The 27,980-nt window shown below is 41.0% G+C and overlaps 1 protein-coding gene across 4 annotated transcripts in view; it reads left to right on the top strand.

Moving 5' to 3' along the window:
* FGF13 (fibroblast growth factor 13) overlaps positions 1-27,980 on the top strand; it is a 498,664-nt gene that overhangs the window by 307,780 nt on the left and 162,904 nt on the right. For 3 of the 4 annotated variants that reach the window (XM_032329640.1, XM_032329639.1, XM_032329638.1), the window contains exon 3: positions 2,894-3,061. The exons of the other annotated variant lie outside the window; for it this stretch is intronic. In XM_032329640.1, coding sequence (XP_032185531.1) covers positions 2,894-3,061 — 168 coding nt within the window. The remainder of the gene's footprint in view (positions 1-2,893; positions 3,062-27,980) is intronic. 4 annotated transcript variants of the gene reach the window in all.

Raw genomic sequence — 27,980 nt, 5'->3', positions numbered from 1 at the left:
AATGGCTCAAATGAACAGAAGGAGGAGTGATTTTTGGAGGATAGCGGTCACGTGCAAGAAGGCAATGCACTAGAAGGAGAAAAATGGCAGAAAACATTGGACTAAGCCAAGGAAAGAAGAATTGCATTCTTTTTTCCTGTTTTGATGAGCTGGCTACTTTACAAGCCTCCTCTCGCTTTTATAGAACTAATATTCCCTGAAAGCTTTGCATCCTCATGCCTTTTTTAGAGAAGTTGAATTCAGGTGCCCACCTGCCCTAGCGCTGGGGTCCTGTTGGAAGTGTCCTGCCAATCCTGTTGCTGCCATTGCACATAGAGCCAATGTCTTATCTGAGGGAGCCCTGGGAATAAATGAGTTTGATATAATAGTTCTAATTTTTCATGTAGAATATCCTCAAGTTCAGAAATTTTATAGACCCAAGTGAGGTGTTGCCTATACAATGTCACTTCTGGTTAAACAGTCCACAGTGTTTCTAGCTCTTGTGTCAATGTGACACCAAGCCATTGATAGATTGGCTTTTTTGCTCTTTTGCCAGAACTGACTGATGGTTAAGGTTGAGTAGAGACAGCCTGACCCAAAGCTAAGCCATTAACTCCCAGATGTTCACAATTTCTAAGGAAATGTTCTATGCCTGTGGTTATTATTCACATGGCTTCTTAAATACTCTCATCTTGGCACCTTTTGCACTTGCTGAATTCAATTTTAAGAAAGAACAGGAGAGAGAATTTTGTGGAAAGCAATTATCCTGCACTTTTGTGACCTTCATGCTTTCCCCATCATGATGAATTTAGGGGCTGGTTCTTGTATCGGTCAGCATGTCCCTTTTATTAGAATTTTGTTGTATGTTACAGATAACCAGTTGTATCTAATTAAACAATAATGATGGCAGTGCAAGGCATTTTTTGGGAATTAATGACCAGCTGGAAAGAGCTGATGGCTAGAGAGTCAGCAGAAGGCTATTAGCTTCAGTTGGCCATTAATCTCCAACAATTCCCATTTGTGACGTCATTGTTGCTATTGAAAAATGAGAGTGGAAGACAATTTCCTGATGTTTATTGTGAGCTTCTGAATGATAGGTTCCCTGTGTATTATCAAAAAAGTTATTCTTTTCTTCTTAATCCGCCAATTGTCCTTTCCTCTTAAAATATGTTTCTTATACATAGTGCGTGAAAATGAAATTTCTTAGCTTCTAGATAATCATGGGAGTTTCTTTTTTTAAAGAGTTCCAAGTTTGGGAGGTTTTCTTTAAATATTTTGGATGGTAAAACCAGAATTGGTCTTCAGCTGTGATGCTGGAATTTGATAAGTGTCTGTATTATCCTAACTCTCTGCTCATAGCAGGAAATGGTTGCAAATGTTTTGAATAGCAGCTGTTGCTAGCAGAGATGTGCGTTTCACAACGAGATTCTATGGAGTTCTAGTCACATTCCTAGTAGATGAAGGGGACTCTCTGCCAGGAAAAACTGTGGTGGTGTGCCTATATAATATTTTTGATTACTGCTGCTGAAGGCTAGAGGAAAATAGAGAGCTGGCTAAAATATTCATCACCTTCTTGCATAATTTAATGACTTATAAAGGAAGACAGCAGTTCCACATACAAACCATCTATCAAGAACTTGTTCTGAACTCATAATGCTAATTTCAAAGTTTTGTTGGTTTTTCTACCATTTTTTTTTTACCCCAACACGAAAGAAAGTTCTTAAAAGGTCATTAAAATCCCAGCCAATGAGCTGGGAATGTTTTGCCAAATGCAGAAGCTTCAGGTCCCACCGGATTTCTACCATAAGCTGTTTATATTTTACAAACACCACAGGGTTCTTCTGCCAATGGGAAAGTTGCTGGTGGTATCAGTCCTTCTAAATGCATGCTAAGTGTATGCATTTGGGGGTGTAGGATGAGTCAGCATGCCATTAATCACAGCTTTAGAAGACACTGACTCACTCTTGGCAAAATGGAATGGCCTCATTGGGAAGGGTGTGAAAGAGAAAAAAAAAAATCCACTCTGGGGTCAGTTCCCTGTTTCTGCAAATGCAGATTGAATTTGCACCCCCCAACCCCTCTTGGTGGGTGGTTTTTAGGCTGAAAAGTGTTGTGGTAGGGACCCTTTCAAATCAGACCCCATGTTTTTACAGGGAGAAAGTGCTTAGACATTCACAATCTTGCTTAGGAAATGCAGAAAGGATCTGGAAAGAAAAAGCAAGCTGAGAGGGGCTGGGCATCTATCTAAGGCCAAATTTGGCGAACCAGGTCCCTCTCTCCCTCCCTTCAACAAGGTAGGTCTTTGATCCAGATCTGCTGTTGGTTGTGAGGCTCACGACAATTTCTTGTCCTCATTAAGGGGTCCTGAATATCTGAAATATATCTGCGACAGCCCCAGTTCTCCTTGAAAAGCAAAGATTAAAGAGCAGCACCCTTGAATCTTCTGTCTGATTGGGTGTGTGTTCGGTTAAAGTCACTAAAGTCAAGTTCTCCCAGGGAGGAGACCACACAAAGAGGCAACAGCAAATACACTGGTAATTGGCGGACCTCAGCCAGTTCAGCCTGCCCATATTTCTACTATAGCTGCAATTGCAATGTGTGAGGGCTACTTGGTGTTTATTGAGGTACAATATGGTTATTGGTGTTAAAGAGTTTTATGGTACTTCTGGCACAGTTTCACACCCTTACCTTTTCCTTGTATTAACAACAGAGGTCTGTAGAGTTGAGTACAGGGCTTTATTATTTTAAAGTCAGCCCCTAAAACTAATGTCAGCAAGCTAGTAAATGTTTTCCTTTGAAACTTTTCTTAGGAATGTTGTTTCTTTAGTCTTCCCCGGGAGTAGATGGGATTTAAGATGCTCGCTGCTTTCCTGAAGCTCTAACTTGAGTTCATTTTGTTGTGTGGTGACCACAGTTCTGGATGACGCCCCCCCTGGCACACAGGAGTACATTATGTTACGGCAAGATTCCATCCAATCTGCGGAATTAAAGAAAAAAGAGTCCCCCTTTCGTGCTAAGTGTCACGAAATCTTCTGCTGCCCGCTGAAGCAAGTACACCACAAAGAAAACACAGAGCCCGAAGGTTTGTGCCCAACGGACGCGTGTTTTTGCTTGTTTTCTCTTATTCTTCTTTCTTTCTCTTTCTTTTTGACTGTGCATTGCCCTCTGGTGTGCTGTGTGTCGTTCGGCCCCTGACAGAGTTAGGAGGCCCCTGGCTCGCTGGTGAATGTGTTATGCAGGCTCAGAAGGAACACTGTATAATACAGTCATCTCGGGCCCAGCGCGCACGGCCTCTTGCTTCCCACAGCGGAACCGGTCTCAGCTGCTGTCCTTTCGTTGCGCCGTTTTGGCTGCTAAAGTTGCTTGCTCCTGTGGCCAACATCTGGCCAAGTCTGTTCCCATCACTTGCATTCCTGAAACAGCAGTCGGCTGAGGAATGACACTTCTAAAGGGACATAATGAGAAGATGGTTCCAAATTCTCTGACTCTCCTCCACTTCATAAAGCTTCCGCATTGTGCTTGAAGAATGCTCGTGGTCTACTTAGTCCGCTGAAGCAGGCCCTGACGTCCCATGTAATGCACGCCCAGTTGCACTTGGCCACAGTGAAATGCATGCCTCAAGGACATTCTTGAGTAGTTTGTTTTCCTTTGCAGCTCAAGTCCAGGTTTGGAAAATTCTACTTGCCGCTACTTAAACCGAGGTCAACAGCATGTGCATTGTAACCCATGCTACAAACCTCTCTCTAAAGCAACTCGTCTGTCTAGAGAGAGTATTCAGACATTTCCCCCCACTTTTTTGCATATATCAACCAGGGACAAAATGTGGTCAGCTCTTTGCCATTTGTGTCCATTTCAGCTTCCTCGCTTCCACATAGAGTTTTAAATGTTTGTTGGCAGAAAAGGAGACGCATACATTTTTCAGTGTTCCATGTGTATTTCAGCCATAGAATAGAATATTCACATTTGTTTTTACGCATGCTTTGGTATTCAAGCTGTCTAATTTGGGGGTGAGTTCTGATGTCAACAGTGAACTCATCTGGAGATGTAGATGGTGATCTTTCACAGTGAGTAAAATGAATCTTTTGGTGGTTTGATAGAGAGGATACCGACTTGAGCTCATGCTTCAGTAAAAAAAAAAAAAAAAACAAAACAAAACAAACTTTCAACCAGTGATAATTACTTTACTCTTTATAATGCATTTCAATATTTTCTGCTTTCTTTTCTCTAAAATTATATATACTTGCAAATAAACACACACATACACACATAAAACCAGTGTCTGTGTTATAGATCTATACCATTGATGATATAGTCATATATATTAAGCATATATAGCATAATTGAACATATATGTTACAGATACTATGCTGTTTTTCTACTTGCACAAAAGCCTAGAAAACAAAATTTGGTTAGAGGAAGAAAAGGAAGCAATTTAAGAAGTACCTGATTAAATTCAGTCAAGCAATCAGTTTAGAAAGTTACTTCAAATCATTTTAACAGTACTCAGATTTAAGAAAAATACAGTTGAATAACCTAAATTTAACCCCCAACCCCTTCTTTTCTTATTACATACAATTTTGTAAGATCTGTGAACTTTCAAAATATCCCTTGGAGCATACCGTGTGTACTGTTACAAATGTTTTCAGATAGGAAGAATTCTTTAGAGACTGGATAGCAGTAAAACTCCTCATATGAGGTTTGGATTGTTTTTAATCTGTCGTTTCATCTACATGTTGAGTGGCTGCCATCATGCTTAATGTCACTGTCATACGCTTTGATGATGGGCATTGTCTTCTTTCAGACTGAAGATTTTCCTTATCTCGCTCTCCTTCCAGGTCCTCTGGAATAGTGAAGCTAATATTTCCTTCCTTGCTCCTATGGATTATTTGTAAATAGTGTTAGACTCCTTACAGGTTTTCCAGAATGCCATTTGAATAACACAGCTTACAATTTTACTATACCCGGCTTTGTATAGACCTTGAAATGAAAACACTTGATCTCTGTACAAATTAACAGGGTCCAGAAGATCCTAGATGGGGTGAAAACAGTGATGCTGTGGAAGAGATCTAGGATAAATAAGGAGACTGTATCGAGAAATTAACATGCTTACTTCATGTAGGATACCAAGGCTCGTCATTTCCAGGCAGTGAAGTAGCCACAGTTTTGGAAGGGTTCAGTGGTCATTCTGGCAACCTGGTAGATGTTGGCAAGACTGGTTTTTGAATGCTGTAGAGTCCAGTCTTTAGTTTTCTCTTATAGCTGCTATAACATGTTACTGCAGTTAATAGAAATAAAAGGCCTCTTGATTATAAATAGAACCTTCATTCTAAACTATATCCACACTTGGAAACATTTTATTCTCATGTGAAGCATTTTGGAAGAGAGTTCCTTTCATGGTTTCTGGGCCAAAGCACGAGACCTTAACTGAACTTGGCCGTGGATGCCCACCAGTTCTACCACATGTGAAGGCGATGAACAGGATGACCTCTTCTAATGAGGTGGTTTTGATAAAACCCTCAAGTGAAAAATAAAAACTTCATTAAAATTTGGGAGGAAAATTAAAGTTTGAATTGGGTAAGTTTTCGAAGTGATGAAATTAGATCAAAGAGCTTTCATGTGTATTATGATAAAACTGCAATTAATCTTCTTCTTACTGAACTGATAAAAATTGACCAACTATTTTTATATTATTACAGACAAAGTCTTGGTGTTCCATTTGGTTGGTGGTGTCTTTGTGCAGGCCAGATTATCCCCATAGTTTATGACCACCTGAGATCTGCTACAGATCATTTATTTACAGTTCACAGTCACCTGTCTTTTAAAAGGTATTTTTGGATTGTGTCTAGGGCCCTCAGAAGCCATGTGAAAAAACGTTGGAGGATGGAACCATCCCACTGGCTTTTCAGGATGCACTAAAGCCATGTTACACTTTGCCAAAAGCAGGTTTCTATTTCTGAGCAGCCAATTCCAAAATAAGTTCTTTAATCTGTTCCAAATGCTTGTGATTTTCAGTGATATGATAATTTACATAAAAACCACTTATGATGTAATCTTATATGAGTACCGGCATTTGGCTGAAGACACACATACTAGTATCTGAGAGTCAAATGTGGCCCAGGACCAGCAATGCTCTTTGTTAAAAGAAAGCCACATGGAGAGTGGAGGTTGTTACCAAAACCTTCCTTCTTACTGTTCCAGGAGGCTTTTGAAAAGAGAAAATACGATTCTTGTAGCTTGATTCTTTTCTTTCATTGTCGGGTGTGCCAAAATGAAATCACTGATTTCGAGTAACTTCTGAAAGCCAGTCATCGGGCTTTCACTGATGTCTGAAGATTGTTCAAAAGCATCACACCGAGATATATGTGCTTGCAGGTTGATACTATTGAAAATCTACTGAGAAAAAGAAATGGATTTCCAGCATTCACCTTTAGGATTAAAAATCCTGATTACAGTAGGAAATTTGAAGGAGTTAACACAATATAGGAGAATATTACGGAGCTCGGGAGTTGGTCAACCACTGTCTTTCGACCAAGTATTTGGCTTTTTTCTTACAGCCCTGTTTTCATATGATTTATTCCATCTGCCTCAGGACATCTCTAACCTTTTAATTCAGAGAGGCATCCAACCACAGTGACTTTGGTTGGAGGAGAAGAGAACCTGGGCTCCAGAGTGGTGAGGAAATATGGCAGCCTTTACTGACCAAAAGAAAGCAAAAATTATGTGCCCAATATTATGGGGGGGGGAGGGCGTATTTGTAACTAGTGCCAATGACTCTTCCTCTGATGTTGCCTTGCTTTCTTTACACCCTGGAGAGAACACATCCCCGTGAACAGCACCAGTCTTGCCTAAATGGTAAGAGAGGAAGAAAGTAGAAGAATATTGAGGAATATGTGAAGGGAAGTGTCTTTATTTTTGTCCTTAATTTTTCTTCAGCTTTATTGTCTCCTGTTGTGTGTCTTCTTCATTTGAATAATAATGAGCCTTTGGAGGAAAAAAGGGTCTAATACTATTTGAATTAGTCATTTGATAAAAATGAAGCAACCTCTGATGCTTGACACCTGGAAAATGGCTTGACTTTCAGAAAGGATGTGACTGGGTTCCATATCTGTCCCCTTGAGGGTGAGAATTGGAGGGTTATTCCTACTTTATTAGAAAAACATGGAGCCATATGTTTGGGTGGCTCTGAAGCGATAAAAGACTTTACTCTTAATCTTTTAATTTCAAAGTAACTATGACTTAGGGGTCACCTTGCCTTTGATGTATTACCTGAACGATGGCAAAACGACACCAGAGAGTTTTCTTTGCTCATTGAAGCAAATGGTGGCTTAATTACAGAGTCATAAGAAAGATTTTAAAATTCGTCCAAAGTGAAAACAAATTAAAGCCAGAAATCTGAAGGCCTTGGTGATTAGCAATGAGTAAACAATATCCTCTCCCCAGAAAGTATTCAAATGTGTTTCTCTTGGTTCCATGTTGGCTATTTCTTAATAGGAGACTTACGTCCTAAAACATTAGGAAACCAGTAATGGCACATTCTCTCTTGTGTCCTATTTCCCACCTATGGCAGCAAACAAAATTAAATCATATTTTGGGGAGAGTTTCTACTCTCTGGAAAATGCTTAATTTGATCAAGGAAGTATATTTAACAACCAGTCATTCAATGTCAGGCCAGGATGGGCATTTATTATTCTCTTTTTAGTTATATGCCTCTCGATTCAATCTCCAGGCTGGCTTTTACAGTAGAAACGAACAACCATTCATTCCTAGAAAATCTCATTTGCTTCTTAAAGCAACAGGCCTTCCTTCTTTCTTAAGCCTTGGTGTTTCCTTCGAGCTGGCAGTGACGTTTTCCTGAGGTTTCTCTTGGTTAATATCAAAGGCAGGTATTTCTCCTGCTGCTTCTTCTCGCATCAACCAATGCTGATGACCTGTTTTAAGTTTTCTTTTGTTTAAAATAACACTGCTCTGGGAAGATGCTCCGAAAGGTTCATTGGATGAATGACAGTGTATGGTGATGATTTTGACTTAAAAAAAAAAAGTGAATATCTAAGTGCCAATACTTGAAAATCCCATTCATCCATATGGGAACTGCCCCCCTCAAAGCTATTACTTCTGAGTAGTAGTAGTGTAGTAAGAAAGCACAGTGACTCCTCTTGTTTGTTTCTCTTTACGGCCAGTTGATAAACCATTTAAGAAAAGATGCCGTTCTGACCCAGCATGATAGGACCCAGGTAGGCTATGTTCCTTGTCTGAAAAGACATAGCCTGAATGACTTTTGGCTATTTCCCCAAATCAAGCCGAACCTGAATATATGGGGGTCTCCCTGGGTTCAGGAGATACACAGGAATCTGCTGTCACCTCTGCTTTGGTTTTAAATGATAACTTGCTTGCCTGATTGAAGAGCATTGTGGGGACTAACTATACTCTCACTCACGTGATCTTCAGTGATTAGCAGATCGGTATTTTCCAAATTATGTTTCATGAAACACTGATCATATAGCTATGTGAAAAGACAAAATCTATGGTCAAATGCATGTTTTCCAAATTCCACAGCACTCTCAGAGAGTCTCAATTCGTAAGAGTATATTAAAAGTTTTGTGGAGTCTTACAGATCAGGAATTTGACTTTGGGTGATTCGGGGGTAAACATTTTCCAGCTACCGAACCCTTTTTTAAAAAAAGATTTTATTTATTTATTTGACACAAAGAGAGAGAGAGAGAGAGAGAGATCACAAGTAGGCAGAGCAGCAGGCAGAGCGGGGGAGAAGCAGGCTCCTCGCTGAGCAGAGAGCCCGATGTGGGACTCGATCCCAGGATCCTGAGACCATGACCTGAGCCAAAGGCAGAGGCTTAACCCACTGAGCCAACCAGGCGCCCTACCAAACCCTTTTTGTTCATCGCACCTATTAGTATCATACAAATACACTCTGAGAAACGCCATGCTGGCTCCCCTGGGCATCAGCCTATCCCCTGTCACAGCTGGGCTTTGACAAGTAATACACTTTGGAAATGGAGGTTGTTCCCTATCTCTCTGACCCCCCTCCTCACTATCTTTACGGAAGTGGTCCTCAGAGTATGGATCCATGATCAGGGCTGGGTCTGAAATTATTTGTTACAAGTCAATGATGAGATAAGGAGCTTGTCCTAGAATGTAAATCAATGCACGGCTTTCTTCATCAAGAAAGTATTGCTGTCTTGCTGTGAGAAATAATGTCAGCTGAATGAGATAAAAAATGTGCTTAGTGCCAGAGTTCGCAGATCAGCCCTAAGTCTGCGGACCATACTTTGAGTGACACTGCTTTAGATTACTTAGCTGATTCTCAACCTTGGCCACACACTGAAATCGCCTGAGGCCCTTTGGAGGAAGAGAGATGCTTGAGCCCCGCATCAGACCAAAAACAACCATCCAGCCAATAACTTGTCCAAACAAAAACCCTGCAAAATCTCTCATGGCTGAGGTAGTTAGAAAAAATAGAACTACCCAGGTGATTCTAATGTGCTAACAGGGTTGGGATCGCTGCCTTAGGAAAAAATCACCTTGGCATAAGGTCTGGTGTGTGACGTCAACTGTCAATTCAAAATTCTTATCATGCTGATTGTGTGGGCCTCTTTAGGAGGTGGCCTGTGATGAGAGGGCACTGCTGGACAGGCAGCACTTACATGACCTTTAGAACTTGTGGCCATGGAAGGTATCCATCATTCTCAACACACATGCGTGCACACTCGCATGCATTCTTTCTGTTCATTGTTCCCTCTGGTGTGAGAAGCTTTTTATTTTGATGAGGTCCCAGTAGTTTATTTTTGCCTTTGTTTCCTTTGCCACAGGAGACATGTCTAGTAAGAAGGTGCTGTGGCTGTGGCCAGAGAAGTCGCTGCCTATGTTCTCTTCTAGGATTTCAATGATTTCCTGTCTCATGTTGAGGTCTTTCATCCGTTTTGGGTTTATTTTTGTATCTGGTGTAAGAAAGTGGTCCAGTTTCATTCTTCTGCATGTTCCTATCTGGTTTTCCCAACACCACTTGTTGAAGAGACTGTCTTTTTCCCATTGGGTATTCTTTCCTGCTTTGTTGAAGATTCATTGACCATGGAGTTGACAGTCCATTTCTGGGTTTTCTATTCTGTTCCATTGATCTATGTGTCTGTCTTTATGCCAGTATCGTCTGTCTCTATGACTACAGCTTTGTAATGTATCTTTAAATCTGGAATTGTGATGCCTCCAGCTTTGCTTTTCTTTTTCAACTTTCGTCTGGCAACTTGAGGTCTTTTGTGCTTCCATACACAATAAGGATTCCTTATTCCAGCTCTGTGAGAAATGCTGGTAGTATTTTGATAAGGGTTGCTATAAATATATAGATTGCTTTGGGTAGTATAGGCATTTTAACAATATTTGTTCTTCCAGTCCATAAGCATGGAATATTTTTCCATTTCTTTGTGTCACCTTCTATTGCTTTCATCAGTGTCTTACAGTTTTCAGAGTACAGATATTTCACCTCTTTGGTTGGGCTTATTCCTAGGTATCTGATGGCTTTTGGTGCAATTACAATTGGGATTGATTCCTTGATTTCTCTTTCTGCTGCTTCATTATTGGCACACACCCCTTTCTGAAGTTCCCTTGCCTCTTTGCCGTTCTGTGCTTTTTAAACTATAATCAGGCTTCTCCATAAGAGCGTGGTAATCTGCCACCTTGTGACCAACATCCTTTCTTACAAGCAATTGTTTCAACACGTGTCTTCTCAAACTATGATTCAGCTTGCAAACGTGGGTGGAAGAGTTTCTTGGGATCACGTATGAGTGTACCTGAAAAAGAGAAGATGGAGAAGGATACGAGTGTAGCAATAGGCCAGACAAGTACCATTACTTCTTTGCTTGATTGCCCCTGCTCTCGGTGAGATCGCAAAAGTCGTGCTCATGGCCTGGGTGTCTGTCCCTAAATTGCACCAGAAGTTGTTGTCATTGAGACATTGTCCTCTTATCAAATAGACATCACCAGCTCCTACAGCATGAAATTACGACAGCACCATGTATGTGAAACTGACTTTGATGCGATCGGGAGACTTTAGTTGCTATCCGTGTTTGTAAATCCTTCCTAGCACTGTGTACTACACTGATTCATATGCATCTTTTATACTCTACAGCATGTCTTAGTGTGCTCCAGAATCCACAACTTGAATAATGCCCATGGGAACGTGCGGAACAAGAGGTATAACATCCTGCATTTTATCAACACTTACCCTTGTCTTGCTTCACAGCTGATATCCACACTCACTCCAACACATCACAATCACATGTCCACTTGCACTCATGTGCTGGCATATTTCTCCTTGCGAGCCCCAGCTATTTTAAGATATATATTCTTGGAACAGCTCCAGGTCATCCTTCAAGCCCATCCAGCTTTGGAAGTGACAAGTGTACGTTGGCTGGAAGACCAGATCCCCACAGAGGAAGGGAAAGAGCAAAGCTCCCCTTAGCTGCTTCTCCATACAGTGGCTTCCCTAATACATGATAGGACTTGATTTGAACCTGGTTTTTCTGGCCTCTGAACTCTCTGAACCCATGTCTTTTTCCCTCCATGGCTTCTCCATACGCTCAGTGTTCACTGTCTTGCCTTACACGTGAGTTCATTGTCTGACGGCAATGCAGAAGAGATATGTTAGTTTTAAAGGACTGGAAGGCTGTCCACACCCCATTCTCAGGCTCTGCTATGAAAAGGAGTTGCCTTAAGCGGAAGGGACTCAGGAGGTATTTGTGAATTCTGTGAGCCTAGAGTTGGTTGTAGGGTGGCACTCCAAAGAAGTAGACGAAATGTCCCTTTCCTTCAAGGGGGAGATGACTTCATCTAGGACATACAAAAAAGAGTAGAGCAATTAGTGAAGAGCTAAATTCTGTTTGAATGCAATAAAAATGTCCTTAGATTAAAAAAAAAAAAACCACATGATCAGGTTACTTGCCTACTCTCCTTTCTTTAAACTGGGAGATGCTCTTCACCTGTAACGGTAGAAATGAGGAAAGGTCATTTCCAAGGATTAAACAGGTGACTCTATTGCTTAATTTTTTTTCTCAACTCAATAAAATTGCCACCATTGACAGAAATGTTAGTAAGACCTGCTCTGAGCAATTCCCCCAGTTCCATAATATTAGGTGTTACCTAGAGGTCTGGATGTTAGCAATGAACTCTCTTTCATCACTTGTTGGAACCCTACTCTCTAGCCCAAGGTAACTGATAATAAAAACATTAATTGACAATTATCCAGAATTTACTATGTGCCAAGCATTTTACCTAACACTATCTTAGTTCTTACAACAGTCCTTGGAGCTAGGTAGGAGGTAGGTAGGTAGGTTTTTTTTTTTTTCTCTCCATATTATGGATGAGGAAACCAAGAGTCAGAGAAGTGAACTAACTTGTCCAGTGTCACCTGACTGGGCAGCGGTAGAGCCAATACTCAAACGTAGCCTGTCTCACTCCGAAGACCGTGGTCTCTCAATTACAAGAGACTATATCCCATAACAAGGCTGACCCTAGAAATATCTTCCATTTTGTTCCCCAGTTACCATTATCTGCTTATTGAGACAAATTGCTGAATATACTCTGTAAGCAGGGGGGACCTTGGGTCTGTCGTCAGAGAAACAACAGATTTTAAAGTGCCCGATTCTTCAGAGAAAAGAGAAACAGCCAGATTTAACTTTAATGTGTTTATAGGGAAAATTCTCATCAAATGTGACTTGGTCAAAACACTTTACACTCTGCAGTATCAGAATTCGCATTTATTCACTGTGCTGGCATACATTTACTCAACTACAGGCCAGATCTTAATCCCTTTGGGCCAACTGACCTCCCACCTCAGAAAATCATCTCACAAAATATCTGTTGACCTAAGACCCTGGATGGTAAAACCTTCATTACAAAGTGAGAACTGACTTCAGGCACGTGAAGAAAAAGTCCTGCCAAACTGGGTTGGGTCACTGTCAAGATACTGTTCTGTGTGACTTTCACAAGGAGTGAAATTGCGTGCTATGGTCCATTTCCCTCCAGAAGCATGAAGAGGGAGGTCACAGGGATTTGTGTGATGTATTCTGTGCAGGACATTCTATACTGGGCTTTGGTTAGATGCTTAGCTATCCATTTTTAGCATCTTTTATGTGCCAGGCACGTGAGGTTTATTATCGTTCATCTTCCCAACCCATGAGGCAGGGGTCATCCATCTTGAAGGACGTAACAGGGGAAACTCGCTCAAAGTCATACAACTAATAAGTGTCTTAATTGGAATTTGAAGCCAAGTCTGTTTTGTTCCCAAGTTTGATTGGTCTCTTCATTGTGCTGCCTCTGCTTGTTCTATACCTTTCGGGTGTGAGCCATGAGAAAAGAGCTCAGCACCGTCCTACCCCTGCATCCATTGGGAGACATCGCGTGTGTTTCTCCACATCCTGGCTTGAATGTTGGTCTAAACAATAGGCCAAGGGCTAAAAAAAGCAATCTCCTTAAGATTTGTCACATGTTTCTTATTTTTCATTTTCTGTTTTGTTTTTGGAAATTTCGCTGCCTTTATATCTTTATTTCTCATGCACTCCGTTCTTTCCTTCTGGAACTTATTTTTTTAATTGAAGTATAGTTGACAGGCAATGTTATATTAATTTCAGGTGTACAACATGGGGAATGAACAGTTCTGTATATTAGTCAGTGCTTACTACAGGAAGGGCAGTCACCATCTGCCACTGTGTGTTATTACTATATTACTGTGTTTTCTATGCTATACTTTTCATCACCGTGACTTCTTTACTTAATTAGTTTTGTTGAAGTATAATTGACACAAAATGTTACAGTTCAGGTATACAACATAGTGATTGGACAACTCTCTACGTTATGTTACGTTACTACGTTACATTACGTTACGTAACGTAACGTAACATTACTACGTTTCGTTACCACTACTGTAACTCACGTCAGTTACCATACAACGCCATAACAGTACCATTGGACTTATCACACGTTCTTGCCCTTTTTTCCCTATATCAACAGCTACCAACTGTAGGTCATTTTTCCTGTAGGACTTCCTTAAATGAAATAATGCTTCAAAGCCATAGTTTTCCTCATGGAGTCACTGGACCTTGAAGTGGCCATAACTAGTTCTGTCGTGGGCTGCCTCTCCCAAGAAAAAAGAAGTGGGTGATGTACAGTTCTGGGAGTGCCGTGTTTCTGAGGTGGGATGCACACGGATAAAGCCTGTTTTGAGGTCATCCATCTTGGAACACTTCCAGTGAGAAATCAGACATTCCATTCAGACACCGGATTTTTGTGATCACCTTGGAGTAGAGCAGTCATGTGCACCAAAGGTGGCCCCGTGTTTAGGGTAGTTTGTAAGTGCAGGGAGATTGTAGGGACAGACATGTCTGTAATGGGGTTATTTGCTCCTTCTGTCTTGGTTCACCTCTATCAGAAATTTGCCATTGTCCTTATGGTAGCACTGTTGACTTTGTCCCTTCCGGAAACACAACACACTGGGACAAGTGAGATGTGCCCCTTGTGGTTGCTAGTTGTCATTCAAAGACGGTGTGAGTGCTTGCACACACGCATGCACATGCGTGCATGTGCACGTGCACACACATGTATGCACATCTTGAGTTAAAACATCTTATTGAGAAAAACACAGACAAGTAGTAGAGCTCACATGGTTCCTCACTGGAGCCCTTTCTAGGAGACAGCCAGCCCAGCAATGTGCAGCCTAATCATAGACCTCTGTGGAATAATGTGGACTCAAGCAGGCCATTCACACAGCAAGGCCATTTGTCTAGCAGGCTGCCTCAGGCTGTGAACAAAATCTCCTTCTTTTCATGCCACAAGGAAGGAATAAAGGGCATTTCAAAAAGTAGGGGTAATAGACGCTGCCAGCCAATGACTTTTCTCTTTTATTCCCTCTTCTGCCAATTTCCTCTATAATCACTTGATTTTTCTCTGAAAAGATAGCATTTTGGATTCATGTTAGAAGGTTCATGAACTGATTCAGTAAATTTCTAATTGGCATGCATGGTTGGCTCTTCACTTAGTGGATAATTGGCTAAATATATCCAGAATATTTACTGAGGGAGGAAAAAAAAGTCCCCAAAGCAAATCAGAATAGTTGGGGAACCTTTTATTTTAGTGCAGCTTTTTCTCTGGGAGCAGTTACTGGTGTTTTAAAAGAAGTCTCTCTCCCTTCCCAATTAGGACTCCATTTAAACATACATCCTTTATGTCATCCCTGCAGAATAAAGCTTGATTAAGTAGATGCCATGGGCATAGTAGTGTCTGTCAACAATAAATACTCAATAACATTTAGCATTAGGTACGTCTTCAAATAACCAATTTTGATATTCTGACTTCGACCAGACATTTGCCCTAATTCTAGGCAGCAAATGACTGATAGCACTTCCAGTTACCCTCAGCAGAATTGATATATTTGCCAAGAGAAACTTATTATCTTATACAAGCCAGGAATTTTACTGGTTATTAGGCATAGCATTGAATAGGGGCACTCTTTCCACACTCAAGGACGAAAGAGTGGAAGGGAAGACAGGCGTTGAATTAATCTATCAGTTATCTCTTTGCATTTGAAGTTACCCTAAAGCACAGGGGCATAAAACAGGAACAATTTCATCTTTCTCCTAGTCTATCAGTTGGCTAGGTCTGCTAAAGACCATGTATAGGTTCTGGTGCTTTGGACTGAGTTGACTCATATATTTGCAGTCAGCTGGTGAGTCAAGATGGTTCTGACTGTTCTAGAATGGACACAAGGCTAGATCTTACCACCCGCGATCATGACCTGAGCTGAAACCAAGAGTTGGACGTTTAACCAACTGAGCCACCTCGGTGCCCCAAGCCTCTCATATATCCCTTTTAACATCCAGACTTGGTGGCCCAATTCATTTCAATATAAAACAGGTGTCACTGATGTGCACTTGGTTTAGAATGAGTCCTGATAAGGTGGAGTTATGAGGAACGCATAGTCCCTGCTACTCCTTTAGCAGTAGGTCTTTGTAAAGAGGTCATTGATTTCTCTTCTCCATAATGCATCTAAAGTTCTAAGTCTTTGCCAAGACTGATTTATTCTTTTGTTGTTTGTCCTTTTTAATGTAGTTAAGTTTGCTCAATATTTTGAACAGCCTAAAAATATTGGACCGCTGGGAATTCAAATTAAAAGTAAATTGCCTCTTGAGTTCAGTATTTAAAAACAGGTATACTTTGGAATTGTATAAATATGCTGCAATCAAGGATGACATTACGTGAGTTTCCAATAAAGCAAGTTTTCTGCCAACTTTACAAACGTGCACTTTTGCTAGACTGTAGAAATTGATTCCTTCTCTGGCGGTGAGTGTTTCTTGCTGAATCAAAGAGCTAGTGTTTTGAAAGAACAAAAACTGTACACAGTTTTGTGGTGAAGAACTGTTGAGTTGACAATATGATATCGAGCCTATATAATTGAGCTGTGTTCTCACCTAGGATTTGTGAATTCAGATCCCAAGGAAATGTTGACTTCCCATGCAAAACTGGATGACAGCTTTCTGTATAGGTGTCCCCTTGTCCAAGGTCGGACACGTCTTCTTTCGTGGTCTCTAAAGAGTCAAGAGAAGCTTTGTACTATCAGGATGAGAAAAAAAAATAATTAACTTTTTGCAGTGCAAGCTGGTCCAGAGGGTTTGGGGGAAATTATTTTTTCATTTTGAAGGAAGCCTTGTACTTGGATCAACCCTTAATTAAGACTGCATTAGGCTGCTGCCCATTTCTAAACTAAGGGCAGAGACTACAGCTGCTAGACCCTTTTTGTTCAGTTCCCTTTTTTTACCAAGATAGGAAAATGTCATCATAGAAAATACTGAATTCACACTCCTACCCCAACAACATTCGATTTTGTCCTTAGCCTGTTCAGCGCTACTTTCCTTCCTGACTATGTCTCAGTTTAATCTGTGCCGAGACAACAACATGTACTATAAAATGTAGGTGTGTCTCAGTAGTGGAACAAGGAGGCTAACCAAGGAGACTTTATTCCTATGGCTTGTCAAAACATTTGGTACCTGTCATCCTTTTCTCACTTGTCTGCTGGCCCCGAGAAAGGGCTTTGAAGAGGAAAGAGCTATGTCTGTGCACAGAGGGGGAAGAAGGTTCGATTTAACACACCATGTGAACTTTGTCTTCTCTCCTGTTTAGTACCATTCCTGCTGGCTGCAGAGGAGGGAACACTGGGAAAATCAGAAATGAGCCTGTACCCCTGGAGTCCTCCAAGCAGTAGCATTTATGATCCTTGTGCACCGGTACTCAATTTTTTCCGCATGGAAGATCTAAACAATCAGCCAGCACATCCAATACTTGGCAACTAATAACATTGGATGAAAAATGATACCAAATTATCATGGGAAACCAAGTGAGAACTTTAACCCAGTGGGTATATTTATTAATTCTTCTTTCCTGCTATAAGAAGTAGTTGACATATTATCTTTTTTATTCAGTCATGTCACCTCAGACCCTGTGTTGAGCTAGAAGAGGGATTCTCAACCTTGGTACTCTTGATCCTTGCACCAGATAATTCTTTGCCTTCAGGGGCTATCCTGGGCTCCACACACTGGATGCTAGTAACATCCCCCAGGGGCCTGACGAAAACTATCTGTCGACAATGCCAGATACTCCATGAGGAGAGAAATCCCCACCATGAAGAACCCCTTGGGTACATACCAACTATGTAAATAAGAAAGATGTGGCCTATAAATTACTCCTTTTTTAAGAGCCAGTCCAAAGGCTTTTGTTTAATTGTTACCAGTGTTCTCCTTCCTTGGACAACTTAATCCAAATTCTGCCTTACCCCTCCCAGTCTTTCCCCCACGTCTCTAAAAGTTTTTAAAATTATCTAAAGTATTTATAAGATTTTCCAGTAAAGTTCAATGCAGTTATTTGGGCTGAGAACACTTGGGCCAGCCCTCTGGTTAAATTAATCCTTCCAAGGTCATTTAATGAGTATCCACTTGGTTTTTCCTTGTGTCTCCTCTAGGAGATCTGGAACAGTAGGACAGAGCTCCTGCTTTCTGTGAACTTACAGTCATATATAAAAAGTCATGTAAATCAAGTTGTGTCAAGGTTCGAGGCTCAGCTTCAACCCACTTCAGGAAATTCTTTTCATTGTGGTCCTCTTAGAAAGCTTCTGTCGAGTCCATCTCTTCAGCAGAGCTGACGATGAGCAGAGTTGAAAGTATCCCTAAATATTTTCCTTTACATTTTTCATATCTAGTTGAAAATTCAAAAATTTTGAACATTAAATCTAAACAGGAAGACTCAATCAACATTGGCTGCATTGGGCTAGTCGCTTCCCTTCGGATCCTTAAAACAACCCCAAAATGTACTATCAGCCTTTCCCTTTATCCTCATGGTTCCCTTTAGCAGCAAACATGAGGTCAAGAAAAAAGGAATGTTGTGAAACCTTGCATAATAATTTTATGGGTTATATAGAAATTAAGTGCATCAAAGTTCAGAAAAATTAATATTCTAAAGGACAATCAAAGAACAGAATTAAATTTACCTCTCAGTGAATTTATTTTTTCAGAAGCAGTTGTGGTTTATCTGGTTACTGTTTTTTAGCTTTGCTTTTATTCCGTTATCATAGTAAAGTGCCCCTGGTGAGTTACCTAACTTTGGACAAGATCCATTCCGTCCCGTGGCCCTCCATATCTTTTTCTGCAAAATGAAAAACAAAAATAAATTGAATATGCACTGATTTCTCCTCTTGTTTTAAATATCGCAGGTATGTAAAATAAGAATCAATACGTTACTAAGTTTTATAACAGATTTTTGCATAGTCAGAATGGAAGTTGGACTAATATTGTTCAAGTACGACTTTGTAAGTTTTAAGTGTTTGCTACCTTCATGTGGGCCGTTCACTGATCAAAAGCTAGAGTGCTCTGTGGTCCATATGGTGATGGCCATGGGCTTCTCCTTTTCCAGATTCTTCCTGAAACTGGTGATCTTGATTCTGGGCTAGCTTTTAATTAGAGTAAAGCCTAGGCATGGGCTTGGGTGGGGATGGGAAAAGTAACATTTTCTGAGTGCTTGACTGTCTTTGTTTAAAAAATTCGTATGATGACGTTAGCTAACTAACTTGCCCAATATCACACCATTAGAAAATGGGGGAATTGGGGTTCATATCCACGTGTCTTGCCTAAGCTGTACCCTGCGTTCTCCACAAGGAAGGCTTTCAGGACCTACCTTGAGGAGAACTAGGAGGTAAGCGTGCTTTACCTTTGGTGACCCTTTCACTCCTCCCTTTAGTTCCTCTAAACTGGACTTCAGGGACCTAATGTGGCCATGGCCCTGTTGTGAAGAACCTCCAGTTTGTACCCATTTGTGGAGAAGTGCTTTGGAGCAGAGAGGATCCCTTCACCACAGACAGTCAGAAGATGGGGACAAGAGAGAATGGTTGGTTGGTTGGTTGGTTGGTTGATTGGTTGGCTGGTAGACCAGCACAACACACCAGCCACTGCACTTCCCACCTCTGTTTCCTAGCTCAGAATCACAGGCACCAAACTTCACATCACTCCTCAACTCACCATCCCTCCTCTTGGGGGCTCTCCTGGCATTTATACTTCTTACATCCCTTTCCTTCTCTTCCAGACACATGGTAAGAATATGTGGGAGGTATGGGAGAGGCTCTCTTCTGAAAGTAGCCCGTTATTCTTTCTTTTCTCTTTCCCTGTTTCATTTCGAAACCCACTGTTTCATTATAGTTTCCTTGTGGTGAAGTAGAAGTACGTGGATGTAGAGGGGTTTGTGCACTCACATTTGACCATTTGGCCATTCATCAACTCCCATGTTTGCCGATTTCTGCTGGAAGCTACCTAACAACCGCTGTCCTCCCAATGTGTAAACTAATTCTGGGTGAAGGAATAGGTACAATGGTGGGGCATTTATTCATTTAACTAAATTTTAGGGATTTCCAAATGACCCCCCATTTTCTTTTAGACGACAACTTGTCATCCGCAGAGCCAGAACACCGCACCTCTCTGATATTCCGACAACTGTTCTGAATGCTGGTGGTCTAGGAGTAAGAGAAGTTTAAGGAATGGTAGGAAAACCAGAGTGATATGCCAGTTTGGTTGGAAATGAGAGAACCTTGTGGAATATCACCTCGAGGCAGGCTCTCTGTCTTACTTCTCCTCACCCCTGTCCCCAGCACCTTGCATTGGCCCAGGAGCAGCAATCACCATAGCCACTGTTTATTTGAAGGCCCAGCCAGGCCAAATACTGTGTCAAGTTATTATGATCACTATATAAATTCTTTCATGTAGGTATTTTATCCCAATTTCATACCCCAGGTAACTGAGGCTCAGAGAGTTTAGGTGAGGCAGAACTAAGGAAACTAGTAGATGCTTAAAAATATAATTTGATTTGAATTATCAACTACAAATGATCTAAACTGATCTCTTGACATGTCAGCTCCTCCATCTGGTGTGTCCCCTAGGTTGGTGACTTGCACTGTTGATTAAGTAGTGATTACATTTAACTGTATATTTTCTCTCTACAAAATAATTTACTCTAGAGTAATACCTTTAGTAGACACATAAAACACCACTTTAGTAAATCTCTTATTAACTCTAAAGATAGTAGCTGCATACATACGCATTCAAATCTGTCCATAAGTAGCAGATCTGACTTAAATATCTTCATTTCTGGACTTTCTGTTTTTAAAGTTAAGGGTCTTTCAGTTTTCTTTTACTGTGGACAGCACAGCTCATCCCTGTAAGTTCGAAGTTGGTCACGTTCAAAATTCTTAAAAGGCTTGCTCAAATCCGAACTCAGCTTTTGCTTTCCCAGATCTATTCCCACCACTCCCACCCTGAGACCATCTTGGAATCAGTTTCTCATCGATTTCCCTCCATGTTAGGTCTTATTACCGCCTGCCTAAGAATAAAGGGTTTTGTCTTCCCAGAGAGGGCAGGATCTGGTCTTCTTCCTGGTGCACAGTAGGAGCCCAAGACATGCTTCTCCATGGAAGACTGCAGTGTTGCTGTTCTAGAGAGGAGGCAGCATGGCATATCAAGTAAATAGAACCTTCTGTTACCTCTTGATGTGCAGAAGAATACTTCTCAGTATTGGAAAATACTATGTGTTACACGACACTATTAAGGGCATGTTTGTCTTACTAGCAAGAGGCTTTCACAGAATGTGTTGTACAATAATGGCTGTCTCTTGAGTGCTGTTTTACCTTAATGGAAATTTTAAAATGCAGAGTGAACAATAGATAGATTACTTTATCAAGGCAATTAGACTCCACATAGAATTTGCTTGCAGGTTACTTCGGGTTAAAAACATTTGGGTTGCTGATTGTATTTTTTTTTTTTTTGTATTTTTAATTCTCTGCTGTGAGAATCCACTCATATATATCATTTTCTCCTAGTGCCTGCTGCCGGGTGCAATTAACTACAGCAGAAACCACTGTACATGACATCCTGCAGGTCCTTCAAATTTGTTTCCACCAGTGTGTTTGCAAGAGACCACTGTAGAGGAATGGAAGGAACTCAGAACTCACTGCGGAGCAAACCTGGCTTTCACTCTGACCTCTCTGACACTGCTGGGTCATTGGGACAGATGAGGGGAAAACAGAGACAACAATGGGATTGACATTATGGGGCTGCCTTGAGGACTGATTGACCATAATGCCTGAAACATAGCAAGTGATCAGTAAGGTGAACCTTTTATTATGATCATTGTGAAAGATAACGAAAGTTCAGAGGTGGGTCTTTTAATGCATCAGGCCATCCTTAAGCCAACCCAGCCATTGTCATGGTTAAATGGACCTTCAGAGCCCTCACCAGTTTGTAGCCACTGTCCTAAAGTATTTAATGGGACCCACCTGGTGCTGTGCCTCTAGACGAGTTCCTGAGTTTTGCATACTCTGTCCTTCCACTTAATAAATGCTAGCTATTCTTACTGTTATTAAAATTGTCTTTAGAACAGCAAATATATTATGTACATGAAATGCTCCCCTAGAAAAGGTCCCAGGAGTAAAAAATGAAAAACAACTGCTTGCCACATCCCTGCCCTGGAGATTTGCACTGCATGTTAGAATATTAAAGATGCCGAAGAGTCCTATACCATTCTTATTTCATGCATATGAAATTGTTTTTTGCAATTACAAAGTACCTCTGTGCAACGAAAACTCTTTTGTTCTGCCATCTTCATTTTTTCCTTTGCCATCTTCACTTTTCTATGACAATCCTTAGTGTTCTTTGACCATCTTTCACTTCAAGGCAGTCTTTCAGCAGCCAGGTGCGATGAAGTTGCAATCACTGCCGTCAGACCACGAGGACCATAGAACATGTCAGTCTGTTCCCTGGAAGCTTCCAGGCGGTTGGTATTCAGTGTTATTTTCTGGCACGTACACGAGTTCTTCTACTATCACAACATGCTCTGGTAGCCGGCAGACTTCCTCGGATAGCAGCTGAATTTGAAAGTGGAGCCAATTAAACAGGAAGTACAATCTCACCTAGAGAAGGCTGTACATCACATGTACCCCCCCCCAATGCTACAATTCCATGGGTCACAAGCTTATGTCTTGTCTCACAGTTTACTGTGCATTAATGTACCAATATACGAGCTTAGGGCCATAATGCCCATCTTGAAATAGGAAGTTGCTTATGGTGTAGAGCTATGAGGCCAGGGTCTCCTGGGTCATAAGTAAATCCCACTTTAAGTATTACTATTTGAGCATTGGAAATTATAGAGGAGGTAAATGGGGATAATTATTCATTTTACTAATTCATACATTGCAAGATTGATTTGTAGGGCTTTTGCAAAATGTATTTAAGTAAGCATTGAATTCTACACAACTTTCCAAGATCAAACCATAGATAAAGTAAGGAGTAACTGCCTTGGGCTACGCGGTTTGATTCCTTCCCTTTGCAGCGTTCTTTGGATCTGATTTTCTTGTTTCTGCATAGTTGGCATATCATGAAGCAGCTTTCATGACTAGAATATTTTGTGAAATACTACCATTCACAAGAAATACACCTCTCCTTTTACTACGTAAGAAATTTGTGCTGTAGACCTGTGTCCTTAGGTTTTGTATTCTGTGAAAAGGCGCCATTCTTGGGTTTCATTTTGCATGGATTTTATTGGAACACTATAAATGACTTGTAGGGAAATGAATTAGACATGTAAGGGGTGTGCCAACTTTTATACCATGTGAGTGCTGTTAGTACGTTATAGACATACGTTGTCTAATGATATTCATTTAGCCTCAAAGAGATAAGAGATTTTCAGAAATAGCAAACTCGTTCCCAAAAGCACCTAATGCATCCAGTGAATCATCCTGAAACTCTGTAGAATTAGAGTACTAAGGTCCTGTGGGAAATAGCACAGCTAAATATTTAAGAAAGGACAGACATCGTGATCTTCTAGAAAGGAACTTTATTAATCAGAAAGGTAAACTGACAGGGACTGAGAGGATGGATTGCTTTTCAATCAGGCAAAACTTTTCATTTAGGTACTACTTCTATAAATGCTCTCACCCTCCCATGAGAACCACCATAAGGGATCACGGTTTCTAAAAGCCCTCACAGGTTGGTCCAGCACAGCCAAACAACTTCTTTATTCCTTAAGGAGTCAGAAACTCCCTGTCTAAGAAGCCAAACAATTAACCATCCTGATGAGTCGGGCTGCCAGCGGGGAGCTGAGTATAGTGCAGGGCTCTGGACACTTGTTGAGAAACCTAGAATTTGTCAGCCTCTCTCTGGAAAATGTCATCTTTGGTCCATGAGCTAAGAGTGAGCCTACCCAGTAAAATATCAATTGCCTACATTTTTAGCATAACCACATGCAAATCACTGGACTTGACATACATGATTTCATGTACGGGTGAGGAATCTAGAGCTTAGAAAGGTAGCATGTAAGTAGCAGACCAGGAACTCAAACTTGGGCAGTAGAGTCCAGAGGTCAAGTTCTTAATCCTAGCCGTCCATTTTGAAAGGGTTTGTGTGTTTATCAATGAGGGTCCGAAGTAGTCAAGGACAAGTTACTTTTCTTCTGAAACACAGGCAAGGGGAAGCCCTGAATGATTTTTCACTTAGCTGTGCTTTATGGAGCACCGCTATGTGTCAGGTACCCAGCTAAGGCTTTATATGTGTTACATTTTATAATTCCCCAACAATCATGTGAGGTTGATCTTTTATTTGTCCCCAGTTTCGAGATAAGAAAATAGAGACTTGGAGCATAAATTTGAATTTACTCACCCAAGACCAACTAGCTACTAAATTGTGGAGCTGGAACTTGAACCCAGATCTGCATGACTCCATAGACCATAGTCTTTAACTACTCTCTCTCTCTCTCTCTCTCTCTCTCTCTCTATATATATATATATATATATATATATATATATATATAGTTTTGGTTTTTTTTGCCCCAGTGAGTAACTCCTAAGACCATCAAAACAGTCATTTTGACCACCATTTTTATCACTTACAATGAGGTGCTACAGTTAATGAGTAGGAGAAGAGAAGATGAGTGAGACTGACTATGCAACTTTCCTATGACCTTTTTTAGTGGGCCAAGAATCATCTTCTTTAAAGGAACACTTTACTCAACTCCTTGGGCTAGTGGTCCTGTCTGCAGAAGATGTGGATTGGGAGCCACCTGTGTGGTGGAAGAAATACCCAAAGGAGATGTTTGAGCACAAATACCACTCTTAAGCACAAATCAAGTAGGGTGTATAATTCCTTTGCAGCAAGATGGAATAGCCTGCCCACTGAAGCAGAAAGACAGCGTTCCTTTTCCTGGGGTTGTGAAGCTATAGGGTAAGTGAAGGAAGGGATGTGAGTTTAGATCTTTGGGGGAGTTTTTCATACAGAAAGTCTTAACCAATCCTGATTCCTTCTCTTTAAAGGCCAAATGTTATCATATGGGCTCTCTGAATACGCTTAGAGAGAATATAGGCAGAATTCTGTGAAACTTGGCTTATATTTGTAGCCAAGGTCTTTGACACAGCTCTACTTTTAAGATGTGGGGTTTTTTTATCACTAACAGTAAGAAGTTATTATTATACAATCTCAGTTATCCCTTAACTTTTGACCTCCATGAGGTCAATTTTTACAAAAAGTTTAGTAGTTGGTCATGTTCTAGCTTTCTAGATTATTTATAATCTGGAACACAGTAACAGAAGAATTTCACATTTTGGCCCTTTACATTGGAAAGTGAGCAGGCAAAATGTATCTAGGACGGATAGCCTTGACACTGAAGTCATGAGGTCAGTTGTGTGTCCTGTTGTCTCCATATTTCATCCTCCACGGCAGATATCCTAAAGCTTCTGCCATTTGGCTCAAGCCTCTGCCCTCTATGAAGCCCACTATATTACTCAGGATTCCCCAGAGAAACAGAACCAATAGGAAGGGAGGCAGAAAGAGAGATTTCAATTAAAAGAATTGGTTCATGTGATTATGGAGGCCAAGAAGTCCCCCACTCTACCACCTACAAGCTGGAGAACCAGGAGAGCTGATGGTGTAATTCATTCCAATTTCAAAGGTGTAAGAACCAGTGGAGCCAATGTTAGAAATTCTAGTCTGAGTCCAAATCACCCTTCCTCCATCTTTTTGCTCTATTCACGCCTTCAATGGATTGGAAGATGCCCACGGACAATGTGGAGGGTGACCTGTGCTCAATCTATTGATTCAAATACTCATCTCTTCTGGAAGCACCCTCACAGACACACTCAGAAATAATGCTTCACCAGCTATTTGGGAATCCCTCAGCCCAATCATGTTGCCACATAAAATTAACTATCACAACTTTTCAGTGGATGTATTCACAATGTTGCAGAAAAAAGTCTGGATGAACTCCCACAGCTTGCCCCTTCTGCACCTTCTGACTTACCAGCACTTGTAGTCACCCTCTATTCTATTCTTGTCACAGGCGATGTATCTCTTCCAGTTCAGAGGCAATTCCCCATCCTTTATGGGCCACGGACCATTTTTCCTGCCTCTTTTTTGGCCTTGTTCTCAATTAGTCTTCTCTCCCTTACAATTCTATCATTTTCCTCCCCATAGGCTGTACTGTCTTTTGGAATAAAAATATGCTCAGGTAAAGGAACTCTGGAGAGTGGACACTTTTTGATGCTAATTGGCAGAGGTAGAGAATGTAGGAAAATGAGTTTCAGTTCACTCCCATGCTCTGTTCCCTGTATAAAAATAATCCATTAGTGAAATGTTCTGAACTCTTAAATGGGTGTGGTGATATGGACATGATATGGTTCTTTTGAGGATCCAATGAAATAATACCTATCACTGAACAAAGGTGTATCATCAGACACAGAAACTAGAACCTAGTAAGTGCTCCAAAACAACGATGTCTGTGATCATGGTATTGTTTATAGTACTTATAGTAGTCACAGGAATTTTGTTGTGGGGGGTGGCATTGAGCTGAAATACCTTCAAGGTGCCCTTTACCACTCCACATACAAGTTTGGATCTTATAATGTCCTGTGCAGTCCTTTTCTCATTATTCAATACCTTGTAACTGAATCCAAACTCCTCAGTTTCATTTCCTCTCAAAGACACCCTTGTCCCAGGCATGCTGGACCACTTAGCTTCCCCACTTATGCTGTGGAGTTTTGTGCCTCATGACCATGTTCATGCTGCTTCCTCTGCTTTTCCTGCCTTTCTCCCTTCTTTACAAGACCTAGAATGGTACACGTTGATCAGTGATGTTTTTCTCATCCCCACTGTCCTCTGGGAACAATCAGTGATCCCATAGACTTCATAATGTACTGTCCCACATTGTACATTCATTGTTGACCTGCTTTTCCATCCGCTGCACTTGGAACTCCTGGGGAACTCAGAGAAGTTAAACTTGGCATCTCCAATGACTGGATACTCATTAAAAATCTAACAGTCATGGTAATGGACAACTAATAGGGCCTCGTGATACCGGCCACCAGTTGAAGAACTCGGTGTTCACTTTAACTGAATTTTTAGTCACGTGACTGGAGATTCTTCTTCTTTTACTCTTAAAGCCATTAAATAACAATGTTCCTCTCTTGGACATTCTAAAGATGGGAAGTTAATACAATATTCGGTTCCCTCCTTTCTATTCCAATTGGTGCTAAGAAATCGAACCTTTCAGCTTCTTGATTATAAGGGGGAGGTAGCCTCTTAAAAATAATTGACTCCAATGAGCAGGATCCCTCTCAGCCACTTTTCTCTCATCTCTCTGTGAGGGCATGAATGATTTTAGTGATTTCTCATCAGTTTGAAAGACGTGTCTGCCATCTTCCCTGTTCAATGTGTATGAGGCCACTTAGCAAACTTAGAGGCAGTAATTATCATCAACTTACTCTTTCATCCAAGACGCAAAGCACGGCTTCAGCATTTAATGAACAGTTGCAGACAAGAAGAGAATCCGATTGGTTTAGCCTCGGTCCTGTTGGCAGGGTCGGGGGTATGATGTCCGTAGGCAAGAAATTGATTGAGGAGGAAGTATGTCGGGCTCCCTTAGACAAGGGGCTGGATTGTTGCTTATTTTTGAGCTTGGCGACCTTGCGGTAACTAATAGTTTATTTATATCTTGGTCACTAGCTAGATACCCCAAAAGCCTTGCTTTGTTTTTCCTGCAGGGACATCAAGCCCTTTCTTCCCAAAGTGGATTTTCTACTCAGTTCCTCACTTGTTGGCACCTGCAGGTGTAGAAATGACCAAAAAGATCAATTTCTCCAAATGCCCTCTTTTCTTCTTGCTAGAAGCATGTCATACTGTCCATACCTCTGTCATGAACATAGTGGTTAAGATCCCCAGCCTAGCCTCTGGACAGATATTTGACCTCTGGTCTGGGCATTTAACGTCTCTGAGCCTGCGTTTCCACATATGTAATATTGTCAGACTATTAGTACCTAACTGTTTAGATTGTTGAAATAGTCTGTGGCAGAAGACAAAGGGAAAGTTAACTTTTGTCGTTAAGGATTGATTTTTAGTTTTTCCTTCTACCCCCATCCGCTCCCGTAGGACTTA

This window comes from Mustela erminea, chromosome X (assembly GCF_009829155.1).
Source record: "Mustela erminea isolate mMusErm1 chromosome X, mMusErm1.Pri, whole genome shotgun sequence".
NCBI classification, from domain to species: Eukaryota; Metazoa; Chordata; class Mammalia; order Carnivora; family Mustelidae; genus Mustela; species Mustela erminea.
The sequence above is the reverse complement of the archived record's forward strand: the minus strand, read 5'-3'. Positions and strand labels throughout refer to the sequence as shown.